Consider the following 16,622-nt stretch of genomic DNA (forward strand, 5'->3'; position numbering starts at 1 on the left):
CACATAACGAAATTGTCCCATGATGAGCCGCAAAGAAATTGTCATTGAAACAATTGACATCATCTGATAGAGAGGTAAACACCGAGCTTTGCAAAAGCTAACAAATCAGATGGATTTTGAAGATAATAAGACTTTATGTATAAAATGCAAACCCAATTGTGATGGTGTATGATGGATAATCATATAAGATGATCCATTGTGAAGGAAGGGAGAGGCTGATTCTGGATAAAGGATTAAACCAATTCTAGGATAAGGTCATGAATGACCAGCCAACCAAAAAGAGTGCTCCAATACCTTTTTCTCAAAGATAATTGCATCAATTTGAAAACAATCTGTCACTATTCTTTTTCTCTGCAAGCATAGAAATTACGGAAAATACAGAAATTGATTTTTTTTTTCAACGAAACTTACCAAGACCGACAGAACACGAACACGATCTTGAAATGAATATCAGCAATGCATCTTAAAGACATGACGAAGTAGAAAAGAAGAGCAAGTTGGCATGAAGGATATCCTTTTTTATACCTCATCTTTCCCAATCCTCATAAAACACGACGGTTAATTCCAGTTAGGATTCATATCATGAATTTAATTGCATTGATGAAGTAAAAGTAGTACTGTTTAGGGACTCTTGCGTCAGACAAGTTAATTGATTATGATTAAATTATTAATTATAATTTATTGCTATATATTATTTATATTATGTATTTTGGATATAATTTTTTTATTTTTTTATTTCATCCCTCTTTAATTAATTGAACCATGCCATGGGGCTGTCCCAGTTCATAGTCAATGCTTGTGCTTCTAAAGTTTAACGCAAGACCCCTACCTCTCTCTTGCTAAATGCAGCCACCACTTATTTGGAACTCAAAGATCCTTACCTCAATTGAAACTCCAGCAGCAGCAGTGGACACGGGAGACGTATAACTCCTCGATTAAACTTCAACAATTTCTCATGTAATTAATTAAAAATATTGTAATTGCAGCGGTGATCATGGGAAAAATAAACCTTCTCTGATTTTCTTCCCTTCCTTGGGTTACCCATTAAGCCCAAATAAATAAAATTAAAAAAAATCATAATAAAAACTTCCCTCATCATAGTCTTTGAACCAAATGTTAATACATATCCTCGCAGCTCAGCTTTGGTCAAAAGAGATAGACAAGTACAACCCTGAACACAGGTGCAGGACAGAAAACTACATCATATCAATAGCATTTTATTTCTAAAGACCTGATGATTCCATTGTCTGGACAGCTGGTGCAGTGACCACAGCCAGCTTAAGATCAGGGGGTTCACAATCCCCTGCCCTCTCACGAATCTCCCTATACTCTTGACAAATGGCGCATAGATGGCAGAAAAAGTGAGTAGCCAAGTCCCCACAAGGTGCTTCCTGCACCAGACAAACAATATTTAGCAAAAGATAAGCATGCAATAGGAGTTTGGATGGAAAATATCTTATGAAGCTGCTTAACATGGGAAAACAAAGTTAGTGTGCCCACTAGAATTGATTCTGACATATTAATCTGCAACTGCTGGACACCTAAAAAACCAAGTTACTATTGCCCAAAGAAATTGATTATTTGACATCTCATCCAAAACCTTGTTACTAATAGTTAGACCAATTTGTTGGTATCTATAAATATGTAATGGTTGTTGAACAGTCAAACATTTTGACACCGGTAAATAACATAGGATTCGATAGTTTTAGGGGTGAGGGCAGGATTCTGTTCTTAGGTCAGATCTCACCAAAAGCAAATGAGGTAAGTATAAAATTTACTTTACTTTATGCGCCTATGTATTACCATTTCTCCTCTTGGAACTTTGTGGTGATGAGTACTTCTTAATTCTTTCATTTACCATTTTGCATCCAGTCTATGCTAATAAAAGAAATGAGAAACAAGCACTCTTAATCGGATGAAAATGAACCTCCTTATCCCCTAAAAGCCTTAATATAAATCAATCTCAACAAATTCATAAGTAGGAACAAAGGTGTTATAAAAGGGCCTAAAAAAGAGATATGAGTCAAAAAAAGTTCTCTATTAAGAGCAAAAGGCTGCCAAGCAAAAGTTCTCATATCTTCAGTCTCAACAAATCCCAAATAATTGCATCATTCAATGCATACCACGCACCTTCTGATGCAAAGAGATACTTGTTTGGACCAAGCCTTTGGTTGAATCATTGATTCCTTTTGGGTTTATATTGTTACATATATCTTTCCATAGAAATTAGAAACTGAAATCCCAAGAATAAAGTGGTTTTATAAAATTATGTGTCATGACCAATTGAAAAATAATAGAACAAAAAAAAAAAAATGAAACGGCGAAGCTGCGCAGTTTTCCGCAAAAAGATTTATATACCAGAACCAATGGCATGTCAATAAAGAAATTGATGATGGAACATGGTCAGTGTGTTTCAAGAAGAACTCTCCTCTTAAAAGCAAAAGAGAGTTGAAAGCACAGTTTCTAAAACAACAAAGCAGTTAATGCAGAATGCAAAGAAGGTAATTGAGGAATCAACTTAAGATAACTAGGAACTTGACCCACGGATAAATGTCAGGAAATCTAAAAACTATTTGTGGTTGTTGCAAACAATTTCAGCACCAGCTACCTGAGTTCAAGTCACTCTTCTCATCCAATCCCCATTAAAAAATATTACAAAGATCTATGGGCTCAAACCTTACCACAAACTCAAAACTTTATCGCATGGTTTATATCACATAACTTAATACACCAGAGACTCCACAAAGACAAATCATCCAGACCTGTCTTATATCACATGGTCAAGGCGTGAAAATCTCCTACTAAAGCTCAACAGATGCAAGACTTCTTGGTGAAGAATCAAATACTTAAATCCTCTCAATGAAGGAGAACAATTCTCAAACCATGCTCTCAATTTGAGAAGAATATCCTCCTATAAATGAAGTAATCATGCATAACAATCTTGATTGCTCATGATTGTGAGGCCAAAGTGCAACCAATTTAGGACTTACTTCATGGATAGTCAAGATCATAGAATGCCATGAAAATAGTTTTTGGAAATATGCTATATTAAGTACATATTGCAACACCAGGAGGGCATGTCAGCAATCAAGTGAAAAGGAAGACCATATCACATACAATGACACCATTCATGAACTATCCATGTCAATGAGCATGAAGATCTTTGAGGTACTATAGTGAACTAATTCACATATTTCTTGCCTTAGGCTTTTATTCAATAACTTAGGTATGTATATCCAAGTTCTAAAATTTATAGCTATTAGGGTTTTTGGTGATGCAGAATTCATTTATTTCCAGTGCTAGATAAAATTGAATATTAGGGATTTAAGATTCTGAGGATGGATCAGATTGATGGTAAGGACTTGATATAGACGTTGCTTTCTTGTTGGAAATTATAGATATTAAAAGCTGGAATTTTCTTATCAGAAGCGAAAGAAGCTTTTAAGGGACTCCAGAGTTGCTAATATAAGAAAAAGCTAGAATTTAATCATAAGGCTTTCTAAGCATTGGTAAACTTAGGCAAGGCCTGCTTGTATACTAACAAAGGCTTGGGACAGAGAGGATAAAGGCTTGGGACAGAGAGGAGAATCAAGAGAAAGCCAGAAAAGAACAAAATGTTGATCCCACCTAATTGCACCAGGGAGAAGAAGGAAATGATTAGCTGCTAGAAAATTATATGCTTATATAAGATCCATAAACTAATCTTGTTTAAAACTTGAAATTACACAGCCCTACAGATTAGCATCTGGCACTTGCTTTCATTACTGTAAAAGTGGTAGAAAACTAAGGAAATTAATGATGTTTAAAAGTGATCCATAAATGTCAATACCTCTTGAGCTAGCCACGACTAAAGTGCATCTGTAGCAGGTAACAAAAGTTCAAGAAAAGTTGACAGAGTGACATGATAAGGCAAATAAGTTAAGTGGCATCATAGTCTAAAATACAGCTTGACATAACTCATTTAAGTCAGGAATAGGGCAATGGAAAGGGAAAACATATGCAGAAAAATCCAATTGGATGAAAGCAGACAAAGATGTCATAATACCTGCAAATTGTATCTCGCCCGAAGCGCCCTCCGGTAGCCACAAGCATAACAAGAGAGAAAGCATCCAGGTAAGCCCAAGAAAAGGCCTTGAGTTAACATGCAGCAGAGAGTGTTGGCAAAAGCCCAAAGAATGAAATGGGTGATGCAGGATCCTACTAAAGTACCGGAACCCATAAATTGTGCATTCTTTCCGAACAAAAAGCAGGGAAAGAAAAGACCTATACAACCTGAGACAAAAAAATTGCAAAAAGCAGTCAGTCTCAGCTGAGCGTATGAGAAAATATGAGCAATTAACTAATTAAGTGTGTCAGTCTAGCCTAGCTAGAACTGAAATTATTGGGAGACACTTTCCAAATTAAGCATTTCTTTCTATGAATCTCAAAGAGGCACCTGAAAAACGAAAGGTGAAAGTAGCATACAGCTCTGCATGTCATCGCAACAAGCACAGATTCCGGAAGACCACTGAAGAGGCTGAGATTGCGATTGCGATTGCGACTGCGGCGGCGAAGCAGGTCCATCCCCAGCAGGAGGAGGAAGCTCTTGGTCCGATTGTCCCAAGGGTATGTAAGGAGGTGGAACATAAGCGCTTCGGCCTTTCATGTTGATTGTGATTGGAAAATAGAGTTTCTCTGAAAGGATCAAACTTGGCGCCTCCCCTCCCCTCCCCTCCGATTCTGATGGAACACCCAAACCGTCAATCGCTTCTCTAAGGCATTGGTTACTGTTTTTTCTTTTTGTCCTTTTAGACATTGGGTTAACATTTACTTTACAGTAAATGTTAAATTAATTCATAATTATAACACATTTTAAATTAAAAACTGATTTCTGTACTAAAAAAATACAAATATTAAACGGTTTATTCTTTTTATCTTTTTTATTTGATATATAAAAAGGTTTGTTCTGATTGTGATTTTATTTTTTTAAAAAAATATTTATTTATTTCTAATAAAAAAAGGCATGAGTACATAGCTTAACGTGACTAATACATATTTATCTTGAGATATGAGTTTGTTATGGAGTAGCAAGTATAATTTTAGTTAAATTAATAAATAAAAGCAAGATATGGTTAAATGCAGCATGAAATTAGTATTCGCTCCTTCCGTTTTAGTGACCAATATAATATAATGTTTTTTTTTTAAAATCGCAATATAATATAATATAATATAGCATCTACTTATTCCGTGGTGATTGAAATTAAAATATAAAGGCCCAAAGTCAGAAATTAAACCAATTTATGGTCAACTGTACAAAAAATAAAGTGAGAAAAATTTTACAAAATTGGCTGGCTATGGCTATCCTACTTTACTGAACTGCTAATCTCTGGAGATGATCCAAGAACACCTCAAAGCTGACATCGTCCGTAAAGATTATGTCTCCACCCGGATGATGACCATCCGAGTTATATGTCGCAGAAGGATTCAACTTTGCCAGAAGAAAACGAGCCTGAGGAGGATCAAAACCAACACTTAGCAAATCAAGCATGGATGAACAACAAAGAATGTCATCTCATCTCATCTCTTTCTCTCAAGGAGGAAAGGGACTAACTCAAATCTCACCTGTGAGCCATGCTGGTCACAAATGACTAGTCGAGGAACTGGAAACCTTTCCTTGATTATTGCATCTGCATCACCACGAGGAGCTTGCAGCAACTGAGCAAAAGCCTACACCCAACAAATGATATGATAAGACCAAGCACTTATGCCCACCACCTTTTGCTTTCCCTTTCCCCCAAATTTTCCCTCACATCTCTCTCTTTCCCAGTTACATCACTTTTGATACGGTGATTGCTTATGTGATCATTGATGATGAAAATGCACTTCTGTTATGATGCCATCTTCTTACTTACCATCTTCCTACATCCTTATACCAAAAATAATCAAGATTTGGTGGCAAAAGCCCAATAAAATTAGCATATCCAGTACAACCATAGGCAAAACACGGGCTACCATCTCCAATGCAAAGCATAGAAAAAAAAAAACCTTGAAATTCAACGCCAAAGACTCCTAAAACTAAGGGCTTAAAGATTTGGTGACCAGCAGTAATACTTTTCTTCATTAGTGAAGAAAAAAGTGGTATAATTCTCCATCGATAATTATGATATCATAATATTCTATTGAGAAGAAACAAAGAATCAAACAGACTGCCTTTGCTAAATTTTTTTGGGTACCGATAAAAGTATGAAATATATCATAGTAATATTTTTTGGATAAATATAAGCTTGCTTTTCTTGTTAGGCTGAATATGAAAATTCCAAGTTCAAGAAAAACTACCTGATGCTCAGGTTGATTGTGGTATCCAGCTTTTCGCCACTGAGCGATAGTTGAGCCATGAAAAATAACAATAGTGAAATAAGAGTCCAAAAGAAGGATCCTGTCAGCTGCAATGGCAGCCACATCAAGCAATGCTGGTTCTGGAGCCGACTGAAATGAGTAGGAAATCAGTGAAGGTTGAATCATCACAACTGAATTGGCAACATTTTCCCGATTCAGGATCATTCTAAAGTATGCCGTCTCATCAGGGCTGTTATTGAAGACCTGTAAGGTATGAACCAGCCTAGTTTAAGAAAATTATCACATATAATGCATAGCCTATAATAGCCAGAAGAAAATTATCTAATATAATGCATAACCTATAATAGCCATAGGTTTTCAATTATTCTGATGAAAAGGACAATATGATTTAAAACCAAGATGGATTATACCTGGACAAACTGTGAACGTCGTAAATGAAACATGAACTGAGGAAATATTGAAAACCTTGGAGACAGACTGAAAGAAGATGGGCTATCCTTTTGGTAATCCCCAAACCGAGAACATATATGTATCAACGCTTTATCCAACCATCTTATAGGGTCAAATTCAGCCTGCACACCAATATGATGTCACGGAATAGTACACACCACACTTACACAGGTCAAAAACTATCATAGATGACTGAAAGCAACAATTGCAGGAGTAAGGGGAAGGACTGTGGAAAGCCCTGTGTGGTAACAATGAGGTTTTAGCATTTTCATTGTTTAGAATTGCAAACCAATTCATTTTTATTGTTTAGCATTTTTATTAAAAATCCAAAAGGCAGCATATTAATGGCCCCCTAGCAGACTAAGGCATTGTGGTTAAAGGTGGGTGCAAAGTGCACTCTTGGTGTTAGAGCCCCTATATCACCCAAGAAGCAAGGTGCAAAAAAATCTTTTGCCTGAGTGAAGCAATATACAAAAATAATTACATATGTGTGTGTGGTGTGTGTACAAAATATTGGCTTGTAAGAAATACTGTTTCTTCCATGAATCATTTGGACTAAACAACTTCAAACGCATTATATATGATACAATGATTACCTCAATTTCCATTTTGAAAGACACAAAGCGTGCCATTACTACAGCAGCTGCTTCTTGGTCAAATCCAGCAATCAAGTCCTACAGCATTAAAAAATAGCTTAATTAGGTGAAATCTTGCAAAATACACTCTGGTTACTAGAAGTACAGTTGAGAAGCTGATCACACTTGGTAATAACTCAACCAATTCCCCATCCTCAGTGGGGATAGATGAGAAGGAAAAGATGCAAAAATCATTCAAGTTTACCAGAAGAGAGGGATAAGGGAACTAGCAAACTCGTGACATTCACCGAGGAAAAAATCAATTCATAATCATTAAGTGATAAAGGAGCATCTAAAACTCCGATTTCTTTAATATTTTCATATATAAGTTTGGTTAAACCCAGATTTCAGTCCTTGTACTAAGATAAAATATTTCCTTTAATCTGTTAACTTTGTTAGTTTGCAACTGTTAAGTTGATGATGTGTTAGACACTCTGTTATTTTATAACTAAAGAAAAATGACTTAAGTTTTTAAGGTCATGTGGCAAATCATATCCAAGATACAAAATTTAGAAAAACAAATGGAAAAATGGCATTTAAATCATAATCTGATAAAAAATGAAAAAAGAAAAAAAAAGGAAAAAATGTACTGGGAAAAGAGAAAAACAACAAGAAAAAGAAGTGGAGGCATGGAGAGAAACTATCAAAGAGAAATTGTTAGTGAAAAAAGCAAGAACCAAAATCATTAAATTCATGCTTCAATGGCATCTTCACAAAGTATAATCTGTTTTCTAATTTTTATCTGAATGAGATAAGTAGTGGTTGTGGTGGTTGGGGGAGTGGGGTGAAATGATCAAGGAAATGCATCATAGGTCATTAATTTAGAGTAATGAACTTCTTCAGTTCTTTGTAGAGCATTGATGTTTTGAGATGCCAGGCCATTCTTGACCTATAATGCTTCCCCTCGTAATAGTGAAGCCAAAGAATCTTATTGCAAATATCAGAACCCATGTATATAATTCCTAGATTTCAATTTTGCCCTTTATGCAAGCAGTACTTTTAGCCTCTAATCAATACACTGACACCAAATAAATTTAAATGATACCTTCAAAAATGTATAACAGTATCCGTGTTCCCTCAACCAGCCTACATATTTGAATTTTCCTAGTATTTTGGTGCTGAATCTGCTAGAAGCTTTGCAACAGATTTGGCAAACCCTCTTTCCAACACCAGAGAAAAAAAGGTAAAGACACACACGAAGCAAACTCGTAACTGCCTCAATCTCAACTAATTCCTTACATACTCGTCTTTGAGCATATTAAATGAATATCAAATCAACCAGTCACATGGAATGGGAACATCACCATCCATGTCCACAATGATTTCCTTTTCTGAGAAGGTTACATAGAGCAGTTCAGGGACAAATTAGACATTATTGGCGTTGCTAGTTTCTGTCTCCTTTTATTATTACTCATAGGAAAAAAGCATGAAACAATGGGGCAATTCTTCAAGGGGAAACGAAATTCATCAAACAAAGAGTCAATGAAGGAGACAATCAAAATTCAATCCAAGGACAGCCCCCAAGAAACACAAATTAATTATAATAGAAAATCAAAGGCTACCTGTATGCTTCCAGGTCCAGCAACCCATCTTCTTGAAAGAGTTGTAACACGAAGTCTCATTTCGCCAGTGCTATGCTGGTAACTGTAGAAAACTAATTGTAATAAGTCAAAGATGTCTGAACTGCTACCAAACATAAAAGAAAAACAAGTAAATGTATAGTGTATATAAGGTAAGAGTTCATACTATGTTAGAAATTGGAAATAGAATTGATTGCCCGAGGACTGAACAGTAGAATCAGGAATGTCCTTTTTAACAATTTCAAATATTAAACATAAAGATGTAGCTTGATCAAGGCCACACATTTTCCATGCACTGGTGCTCCCCTGCCCGACAATGGTGTCAGAGCACAAAGGACCTTTCTGCACATAGTCATTTACAATTAAACATCTTAAGTACGGCCAGTAGAAAAGGGAAGTACATAAATCTTTGAGTTATACCTTTTCAAGAGATGCGCAGGGCCCAAGAATACCCTGAACTTTGATGTCCTTTGAACAGTTTATCTCAAATATACCACTACAAGACATTAAGATTGTTCAATGGATCCAGTTATCATGAATTCATAAAATAGAAAAGTTAAAGAACTTGTAAGGCAGACAGATCATGCACAACACAAGACATCCAGGAGTAAAAGAAATTTGAAAAGAATTAACTATTGTTCTCAATAGGACAACTTAAAATAACTGGGGTCAAGGCACCTATAAGCTTACACACAATGGACTAGTAAGAGCAAGAAGAACAAAACATTAGAGCTGGCCCAGGTCACATACTATGCCACAGTAGAAAGGAGATAGAGGCACAAGTCTAAGTTCAATAAAGACTTACTTTGAAGATATTCCAAGATCCTTGTCCTCTGACTGGAAAACACGCCTAAGAGAGTCCTTAAATACTGAATGGCCAAAACTTTCTGCAAGCACAACAAGTCCCCCGGTTCTCTCAACAGCAACTTTAAGTTCAGCAACACCAACCTAGGACAAAAAAATGTGGCACAAGAGAAGAAAGTAATTTTATCCAACACATAGGAAATTTGATGGGTGAAAGTAAGAAACCAGCACTAGAATGCTTTTATGTTTGATCATGAAAGAAACAATTATTATTATTAAAAAAAATACAAGCGAATACTAACCTGGTCGAGGGCACAAGCAAAGAGATCGAGCACATGTCCTTGGTGCACAAGCTGCTTAGCAAGTGCTTCATAGAACTTAACAGCTTTGTGATAATGGGGAGCAGAATCTTTATCCAGATCCTTGTGAGAACGTATTGGTTCAGATAGATTCTTTGAGACAATCTAGAAGGAGAAGATGGATAAACAGGTAAATAAAATTTGTGCAAATGCATTATTGTCATAATGAATGACAAATAATGGAGCAGAGCAGTCCTTACAGCACCGGGACCTTCAGTTGAGGGGCCACCAATAAATGCCATGATCCGAGCTCCAGAACCGGGGACGCAGGCACCCAACAAACTGGCAGCCACACTCAAGGCAGTGCTGGTGCACCTGGTGGCCCGTTGATCAGCTGGAATGGGCCAAGGATCTTTTTGGAGCTCCTCCAAGACCTAGAAAAGGGAAATAAGGTTGTTCAACATTGAATCAGACATTGTTAAGAGGAAATTTTGCTAATAACCTACCGAATTGAGGGCAAACTCGCACTCAGAAGCAGGCAGAAGGAATCGTGCAATGCTCTCGGAAGACAAGCCGTCCCTGGCACCAGCAATCACGCCAGTGGTGGGCTTGGGCTTATTCAGGAAAAAGCTCATCTGCTCAAGAAGCTGGTCTTTGGAGACATCCTTTGAGCCCTTGAAGACATAGGTTTTAGGAATGGCTCCAAAGCCAAGCTCATGCACATGAACGAGGGTGCCAAAAGTGATCAAGCCAACAAGAGAGTTGTCCGGCAAGAGGCCGATGGCCTGTGACAAGGATGACTTGAGGAATGCCATTTCCTCTTCGATGATGGAGGTGTCGAGCACAAACATGAAGACAGGAGGAAGGGAGGAGGCTTCCCCGGGGGATTGGTACTCAATGGTTGTGTACTGAGGGAAGAGCTCAGCAGGGAGGTTTTCATCTGAGATGGAGGCGTAGTGGGGAGGGAAGTGATTGCGCTGGAAGCAGAAGGGGCAGATCCAAATCTTGGCAGCGAAATCCACGATGGAGAAGGGGTTGAGTACAGAGCGGCAGTTGCGGCAGCGGAGAGGAGCATAGGGTAGGACCGGCATGTTGGGAAATGGTTTGATCGGGGTGTAGATGGCTGACACTGGCACCACACAGTTGCTTGCCTCTTGCTTTGTCCCTGGCACCACATTCCATGCCATCCGAACCCCGTCCTGCCCTTCCAGCTCCATGAATTCTGCCATGCTTGTTTTATCTTTGTGCAAGTAATTCAGCCCACCCTACACTGCAAACAAAGGGAACTGCTATGATGTGAAGAGGAAAAGAAATTTGATATCATGAGAAAGGAATGTAGGTGATTCACGGAACAACACATATAAATGACTGAACATACTTTGGGTGACAATCCTCTTACTTTTATGATAACGATTTTTCATGGTATAAATTAACTAGCCAGCAGAAAAGCTAGTTGAATTAACGTCCGTTAAAATCATACAAATAAGCATGGGGGACAAAATTAGAAGTTCAATAGAATGGAACTATTCATATAAAAATTGAATAAACTTGCAAGAAGGAATATCATTAAATCAAGCAGTTATTAATGGTAGAGAGGCAGGCGCATTATGTAAATTGGTGTACCATAGTTGAGTCGATTTCAAGGAAGGCAAAACAAAATGGAAAATCAGGACATTAACAAGGCAAGTTGACGAATTTCATACTCATCGAAGGACTCGCAGAAGAGCTACAAGATCATACATATGTCTAAGTTTCAAAATGGCAAACATCGACGAAATTAAGCCACAGAAATTCATACAAATAGGCATAGCCCCAGTTCGAACTCGATCTACGCCAATCAAGCAATTAAAATCAGGTCACCACCGTTGTGTGCGAAACTATTGATCAAAATTTGGTGGGGATTTCGAAGCAATTGGAGAACGCAGGACCATTATTTAGAGTGTAGAGAGAGAATGATCGAGAAAATAGAGTACGAAGGAAGACAGAAAAGATGAGGAGAAACAACAGTTTAAGGGGAAAGAAAAAGCAAGAAGAAGAAATCAACTCACCGGCACCGGCTTCAAAAACTCTGACGGAGGAACCGGAGAGCAAAGCGGGAGTACCCGGTGAAGGAGCTTCCGCGATACGATGATGTCAAGAAGAGATCAAAGAACAGACCCCAAGATTATTTATTTAAATTAACTAAAATGAATTAGTAGTTAATACTGTATACTACCACTATTTTTTAACCCGAGCAAGGGAAAAATAAATATAAAAATATATTTATACCAATCAAGTAATTTAAATTTTTTCTATGTAAATGGCAAAAAATAGTTTTAAAGAATTTATTAAGTTTAAATATGCATTTGCAAATGATTTTTTTCACAAAAAATATGGGTATAATTAATTTATCTCATTTTGCCCATTCATTAATGTTTATTTGTTATCCCTAAATTCATTTTTATTCTCCACTAGTAATGTCGTCATTATCTTTAGCCTGCATACATAGATAGCCAGTAGCCACATTGCTCAGACTCAGCTGTTGCCACTCTGATTCCTTCCTCAATCCCCCCTCTGATCTTGGTGTTAGAGATTGATCATATCAATTAAGGATTATTTCCTAAGGTTCCAGGGTGATTTACCATAAATGGGAATGGCGACGACGATGGGTCTGAGGGGCTTATCTTTATCTGGCTGCTCGCTTCCCCTTCTCCGCAGTTTGAAGGCTAAGCCACCCACCTCCTCATATCCAACAGCAAGAGCTTTCGCTGCTACCACCGGTACAACTAGCACCCTGAAAGCTCTCCTTTCGCCTTATAATCCTATCATTCTCAGAGGTTGTCCCTCATTTTGTGTGGCTCCCAACGCTAACGCGGCGGCCACAGCTCCTTCGGAGTCCAATGGTGATGACCCCACGGACAACATCAAGGATGCAGCCAACCTGCTCGACTTAAGGGTTGGCCGAATCATCAAAGCCTGGAGGCATGAGGAGGCCGATTCTCTTTACGTGGAAGAGGTGGATGTAGGCGAGCCTGAGCCCAGAATCATCTGCAGCGGCCTTGTTAACTACATCCCTCTCCACCTCCTCGAGTACGCAAAAGTAGTTGTTTTTGCTAATCTAAAGCCAAGGAATATGCGGGGTGTCAAGTCTTGTGGAATGCTCATGGCTGCTTCTGATGCGTCCCATCAGAATTTTGAGCTTCTTGTGCCCCCCGAAGCTTCAGTTCCTGGCGAGAGAATATGGTTTGGCACTGAACACGATAAAGATAACCTACCTGATCCTGCCACACCCAACCAGGTATCACCGGCCGCCATTTTTTTTTCCCTTTCCTGTCTCTGTTCACTTGTGTCCTTATTAAAACTTTGACATAGGGTGCATTACATATATAGATGTTGGAAAGCTAAGTTGCGGTCTAGTTTGCTTGGTAAATATATAGATTTGTTCTGCTTGGTAGATAGTAGCTTCGGGGAAAGTTGCAGGCTTTCTTGTGCTCCATATTGCAAAACCTATCAGACATTACTGTTTGAGAAAGCTAAAAGGTTTGAAGCTTTCAATAATAGTGTTGGGTTTTTCATTGGTGATATAACATTCATTCTGCTCCAGCATGTCGCATCCGTACAAAGTTATCTAATCATTTACTGTTTCAAATTTCTGCAGGTTCAAAAGAAAAAGATTTGGGAATTGGTGCAGCCTCATCTTAAGACAGATGCTTCATGTACTGCAATGCTTGGGGAGCACTTGATGCAGACATCTACAGGTGTAGTGGTCTGCAAATCTCTGAAGAATGCAAATATATCCTGATTAGACCCAATGCCATGTCCAGCTTCTTCCCATCTACCTATGAGTTAAGATTGAGGAAGATTGATGTAACATTTGCTATATTTATAAGTTAAGATTTTGTCAGTTGTTTCAATTTTCTGTGCCCATGTTCATGGTTCACTGTATTGGTTTATCCTCTTATGTTCACCAATGGTTCAATGGAAGTATTGAGGTTTCCTCTTGTGGATTTCATTTATATGTTCATGCTTGTCCAAAATAAAAAAGGACTAAAAAAATGGGAAAATAGCAAAGCAAACTGCTTTGTTTCTGCAGTGGAATGGCATGAATTAAAGGGCCATGAATGAATGTAAGCTTTTGGCTTCTGTAAAGCATCCGGTGTCTCCTTCTGATTATCAACAAACATGTTTATTAAATTGTGATACGATTCAATGATCTATTTTATATAATTTATTCTAACTCACATAATAAGAGGAATATTTCTATATTTAAAAAATAAAAACTACACATCTTACGATCTTATAGTAAATTAAATGCGCAAGCTCTAACATATTAATAATATACATGAATGTTACCAAACCTTAATGTAGAGATATGAATTTTAATTGTCACAAAATGTATAAATATTGTAATAGGATATTAATAACAATGATTTGTTTGCACAATTTATTCCTAACTAAATGATAATTGAAATAGCAAAATGTTTTTTATCTCTCAAATATAGGGTGTTTTTGAAAATAACTTTTCTCATAATTTTAACTATTTTTAACTAAGAGATAAGATTTGGGGAAAAATACCTTTAATGAAACTTCGTCATTTACGTGCACTCTCATTCACGTGCAAGTTTGTGAAAATGAATCTATCTAGAATTTGCTACATGACATTTTGTTAAAAACATCTTCATGTTGCAAGAAAGCATTTTTCTGATTTTTATGACATTGACGTAATTTCTAAATGCTAGGTATATTACACGGCAGGTTTATAAACGATTGTTTGATTCATTCTTAAAGATAAGAAAGTGCTTGAATAAGTTCAAAACAAAGTAATCAGTCACAGCAAAGAAGTTCTTAATAAATGGTAAGTCAGTGAATGTCAAATTTTTTGTTGTATTTTTGAGTGGGTTTTGTAATTTGAATGTCATATTGCTTAAAAATGTGATTTAGGGTTTTATTGTTAAATGACATTTGGTGTTGCTTGAAGTTGTTGAAATCCCTAGAGATGTTACACGCTATGCCATTTGGGTCAAATGTTATTAGAATATGGAGAGAAAATGGGTATAACTTGTAACAAATCTAGGGATTTCCTTAAGTGCATGAATATGGCATGTAGCAACCAATGAATTTTAGACATTGCATGTATCCTTTCAGGATTAAATGGATAACGTGTAGCATCTTATGAATTTTAGGCATAGCATATAACAATATAGGAATTTTAGGCATAGTGTGTAAGAAATTAGTTATTATACATCGCGTGTAGTAAATAAGAATTTATAGGCATGGTATATAAAAACATAAAATTTTTTGTAAACATCATGTATCTTCTTTGGGTTAATTGTTCATTGCATGCAACTTACATGTGCATTACTGTATTCCATTGTAGATGGATTTCATCGAATACGAGAACCTTAATGTGAAACAGAAAGAGGAATTAGTCACCATGAATTCAAAGAAGGAAAATGTGAAACCGGAAATCTCCAAGTGCTACTTTTTTGCCATTCTCCTACACAACATAATGCTTCGCAAAATCAAAGAACCAGCACAATGAAGCATTAGTATAGAGTAACCGGTGGAACGAAGCCAAAATGGACACAGTGTCCAATGATTAATCTCATGTCTTGTATTGTTAGTTTAAGCTTAACATAATTGGCAAAGTGGGAATATGAAATGCCCCATACTTTGATATGGTGATAAATAAAGTTAATCGGATGCAAATTGAGGTCAATTAAAATGTTTAAAAGTGATAAAAGATGAAAAGAATAGTTTATGATAAAATATTTCTCACGTGAGGAAATAATAATAAAATAATAATATTTTATCGAAGGAGAATTGGTGAGATAAAAGGATGATTCGGAGGTCAATTGAGGTATAATAAGGAACTTTGGCAACCAAGGAGATAAGATAAAATTTTTAGAATAAAATAATATTTTATTAATAAAATAATATTAAAATATTATTATTTAACCGGATGTTGAAATCAAAATCAATCATGAAGAAGGATCATATACTTGATCCAAGTGGGGGAGAAGAAATACAAATAAAATTTTGGAAATGAGCGACGAAAGTGAAATACTCGTGTTTTGTTAAGTCGAACCAATGCGAATAAGTAAATATTTAAATATTGTGGTAATACCGCGTTGAGGTGTAATTTTTATATTTCGGTGGTACACGCACAGAGAAATGAAGATAAATGAAAATTAAAATTTTTAGACGCATCAAAGAGATTGAATATAAAACATAAAGATCGAAGGATTATGTAGTGAAATAATAATATAAATATATAAAAAAATAATATATATATATATATATATATTTATATATATATTAGAAGACCAACATGGGCAGCCGCCCATGTGGTCAATAAAAAGAGTCAAAGACTCTTTACTTTGTTAGATGGAGGGAGCTGGCCATGTGGAGCAAAATGGTGAAGGAAGAAAAAGAATTGTGAGGGGCTGGTCATATTGGAACAATTTGGAAGATTTATGAAAGAATAATATATATATATATATATATATATATATATATAATTGAATAAGCTAAGTAAA

General features: G+C 36.6%; 3 protein-coding genes across 6 annotated transcripts; 1 reads left to right on the forward strand and 2 right to left on the reverse strand.

Annotated features, from left to right (window-relative positions):
* Positions 1,060-4,780, reverse strand: LOC108663560 (protein PLANT CADMIUM RESISTANCE 10). The gene is made up of 3 exons (XM_018128613.1): positions 4,465-4,780; positions 4,046-4,272; positions 1,060-1,391 (listed from the first exon to the last, which is right to left on the reverse strand). Exons 1-3 carry the CDS (start codon positions 4,643-4,645, stop codon positions 1,224-1,226), a joined length of 576 nt encoding a protein of 191 aa, XP_017984102.1. The 5' UTR covers positions 4,646-4,780; the 3' UTR covers positions 1,060-1,223.
* Positions 5,200-12,287, reverse strand: LOC18587546 (protein transport protein SEC23). Of its 4 annotated transcripts, none has more exons than XR_001929891.1 (13): positions 12,153-12,287; positions 10,611-11,374; positions 10,365-10,538; positions 10,108-10,269; positions 9,807-9,949; positions 9,422-9,497; positions 9,168-9,343; positions 8,984-9,065; positions 7,383-7,460; positions 6,747-6,908; positions 6,316-6,579; positions 5,602-5,898; positions 5,200-5,488 (listed from the first exon to the last, which is right to left on the reverse strand). XR_001929891.1 is itself a non-coding variant. In XM_007011381.2 (13 exons), exons 2-13 carry the CDS (start codon positions 11,331-11,333, stop codon positions 5,348-5,350), a joined length of 2,286 nt encoding a protein of 761 aa, XP_007011443.1. In that variant the 5' UTR covers positions 11,334-11,374; positions 12,153-12,286; the 3' UTR covers positions 5,200-5,347. The 4 variants fall into 4 exon arrangements, 2 of the variants coding, with proteins under 2 accessions (XP_007011443.1, XP_017984877.1); XR_001929890.1 differs by having other exon boundaries at positions 5,602-5,905; XM_007011381.2 differs by having other exon boundaries at positions 5,602-5,706; positions 12,153-12,286.
* Positions 12,485-14,095, forward strand: LOC18587547 (aminoacyl tRNA synthase complex-interacting multifunctional protein 1). Its single transcript, XM_007011382.2, has 2 exons — positions 12,485-13,381; positions 13,742-14,095. Exons 1-2 carry the CDS (start codon positions 12,731-12,733, stop codon positions 13,883-13,885), a joined length of 795 nt encoding a protein of 264 aa, XP_007011444.1. The 5' UTR covers positions 12,485-12,730; the 3' UTR covers positions 13,886-14,095.

This window comes from Theobroma cacao, chromosome 10, assembly GCF_000208745.1.
Source record: "Theobroma cacao cultivar B97-61/B2 chromosome 10, Criollo_cocoa_genome_V2, whole genome shotgun sequence".
In the NCBI taxonomy this organism is placed as follows: Eukaryota; Viridiplantae; Streptophyta; class Magnoliopsida; order Malvales; family Malvaceae; genus Theobroma; species Theobroma cacao.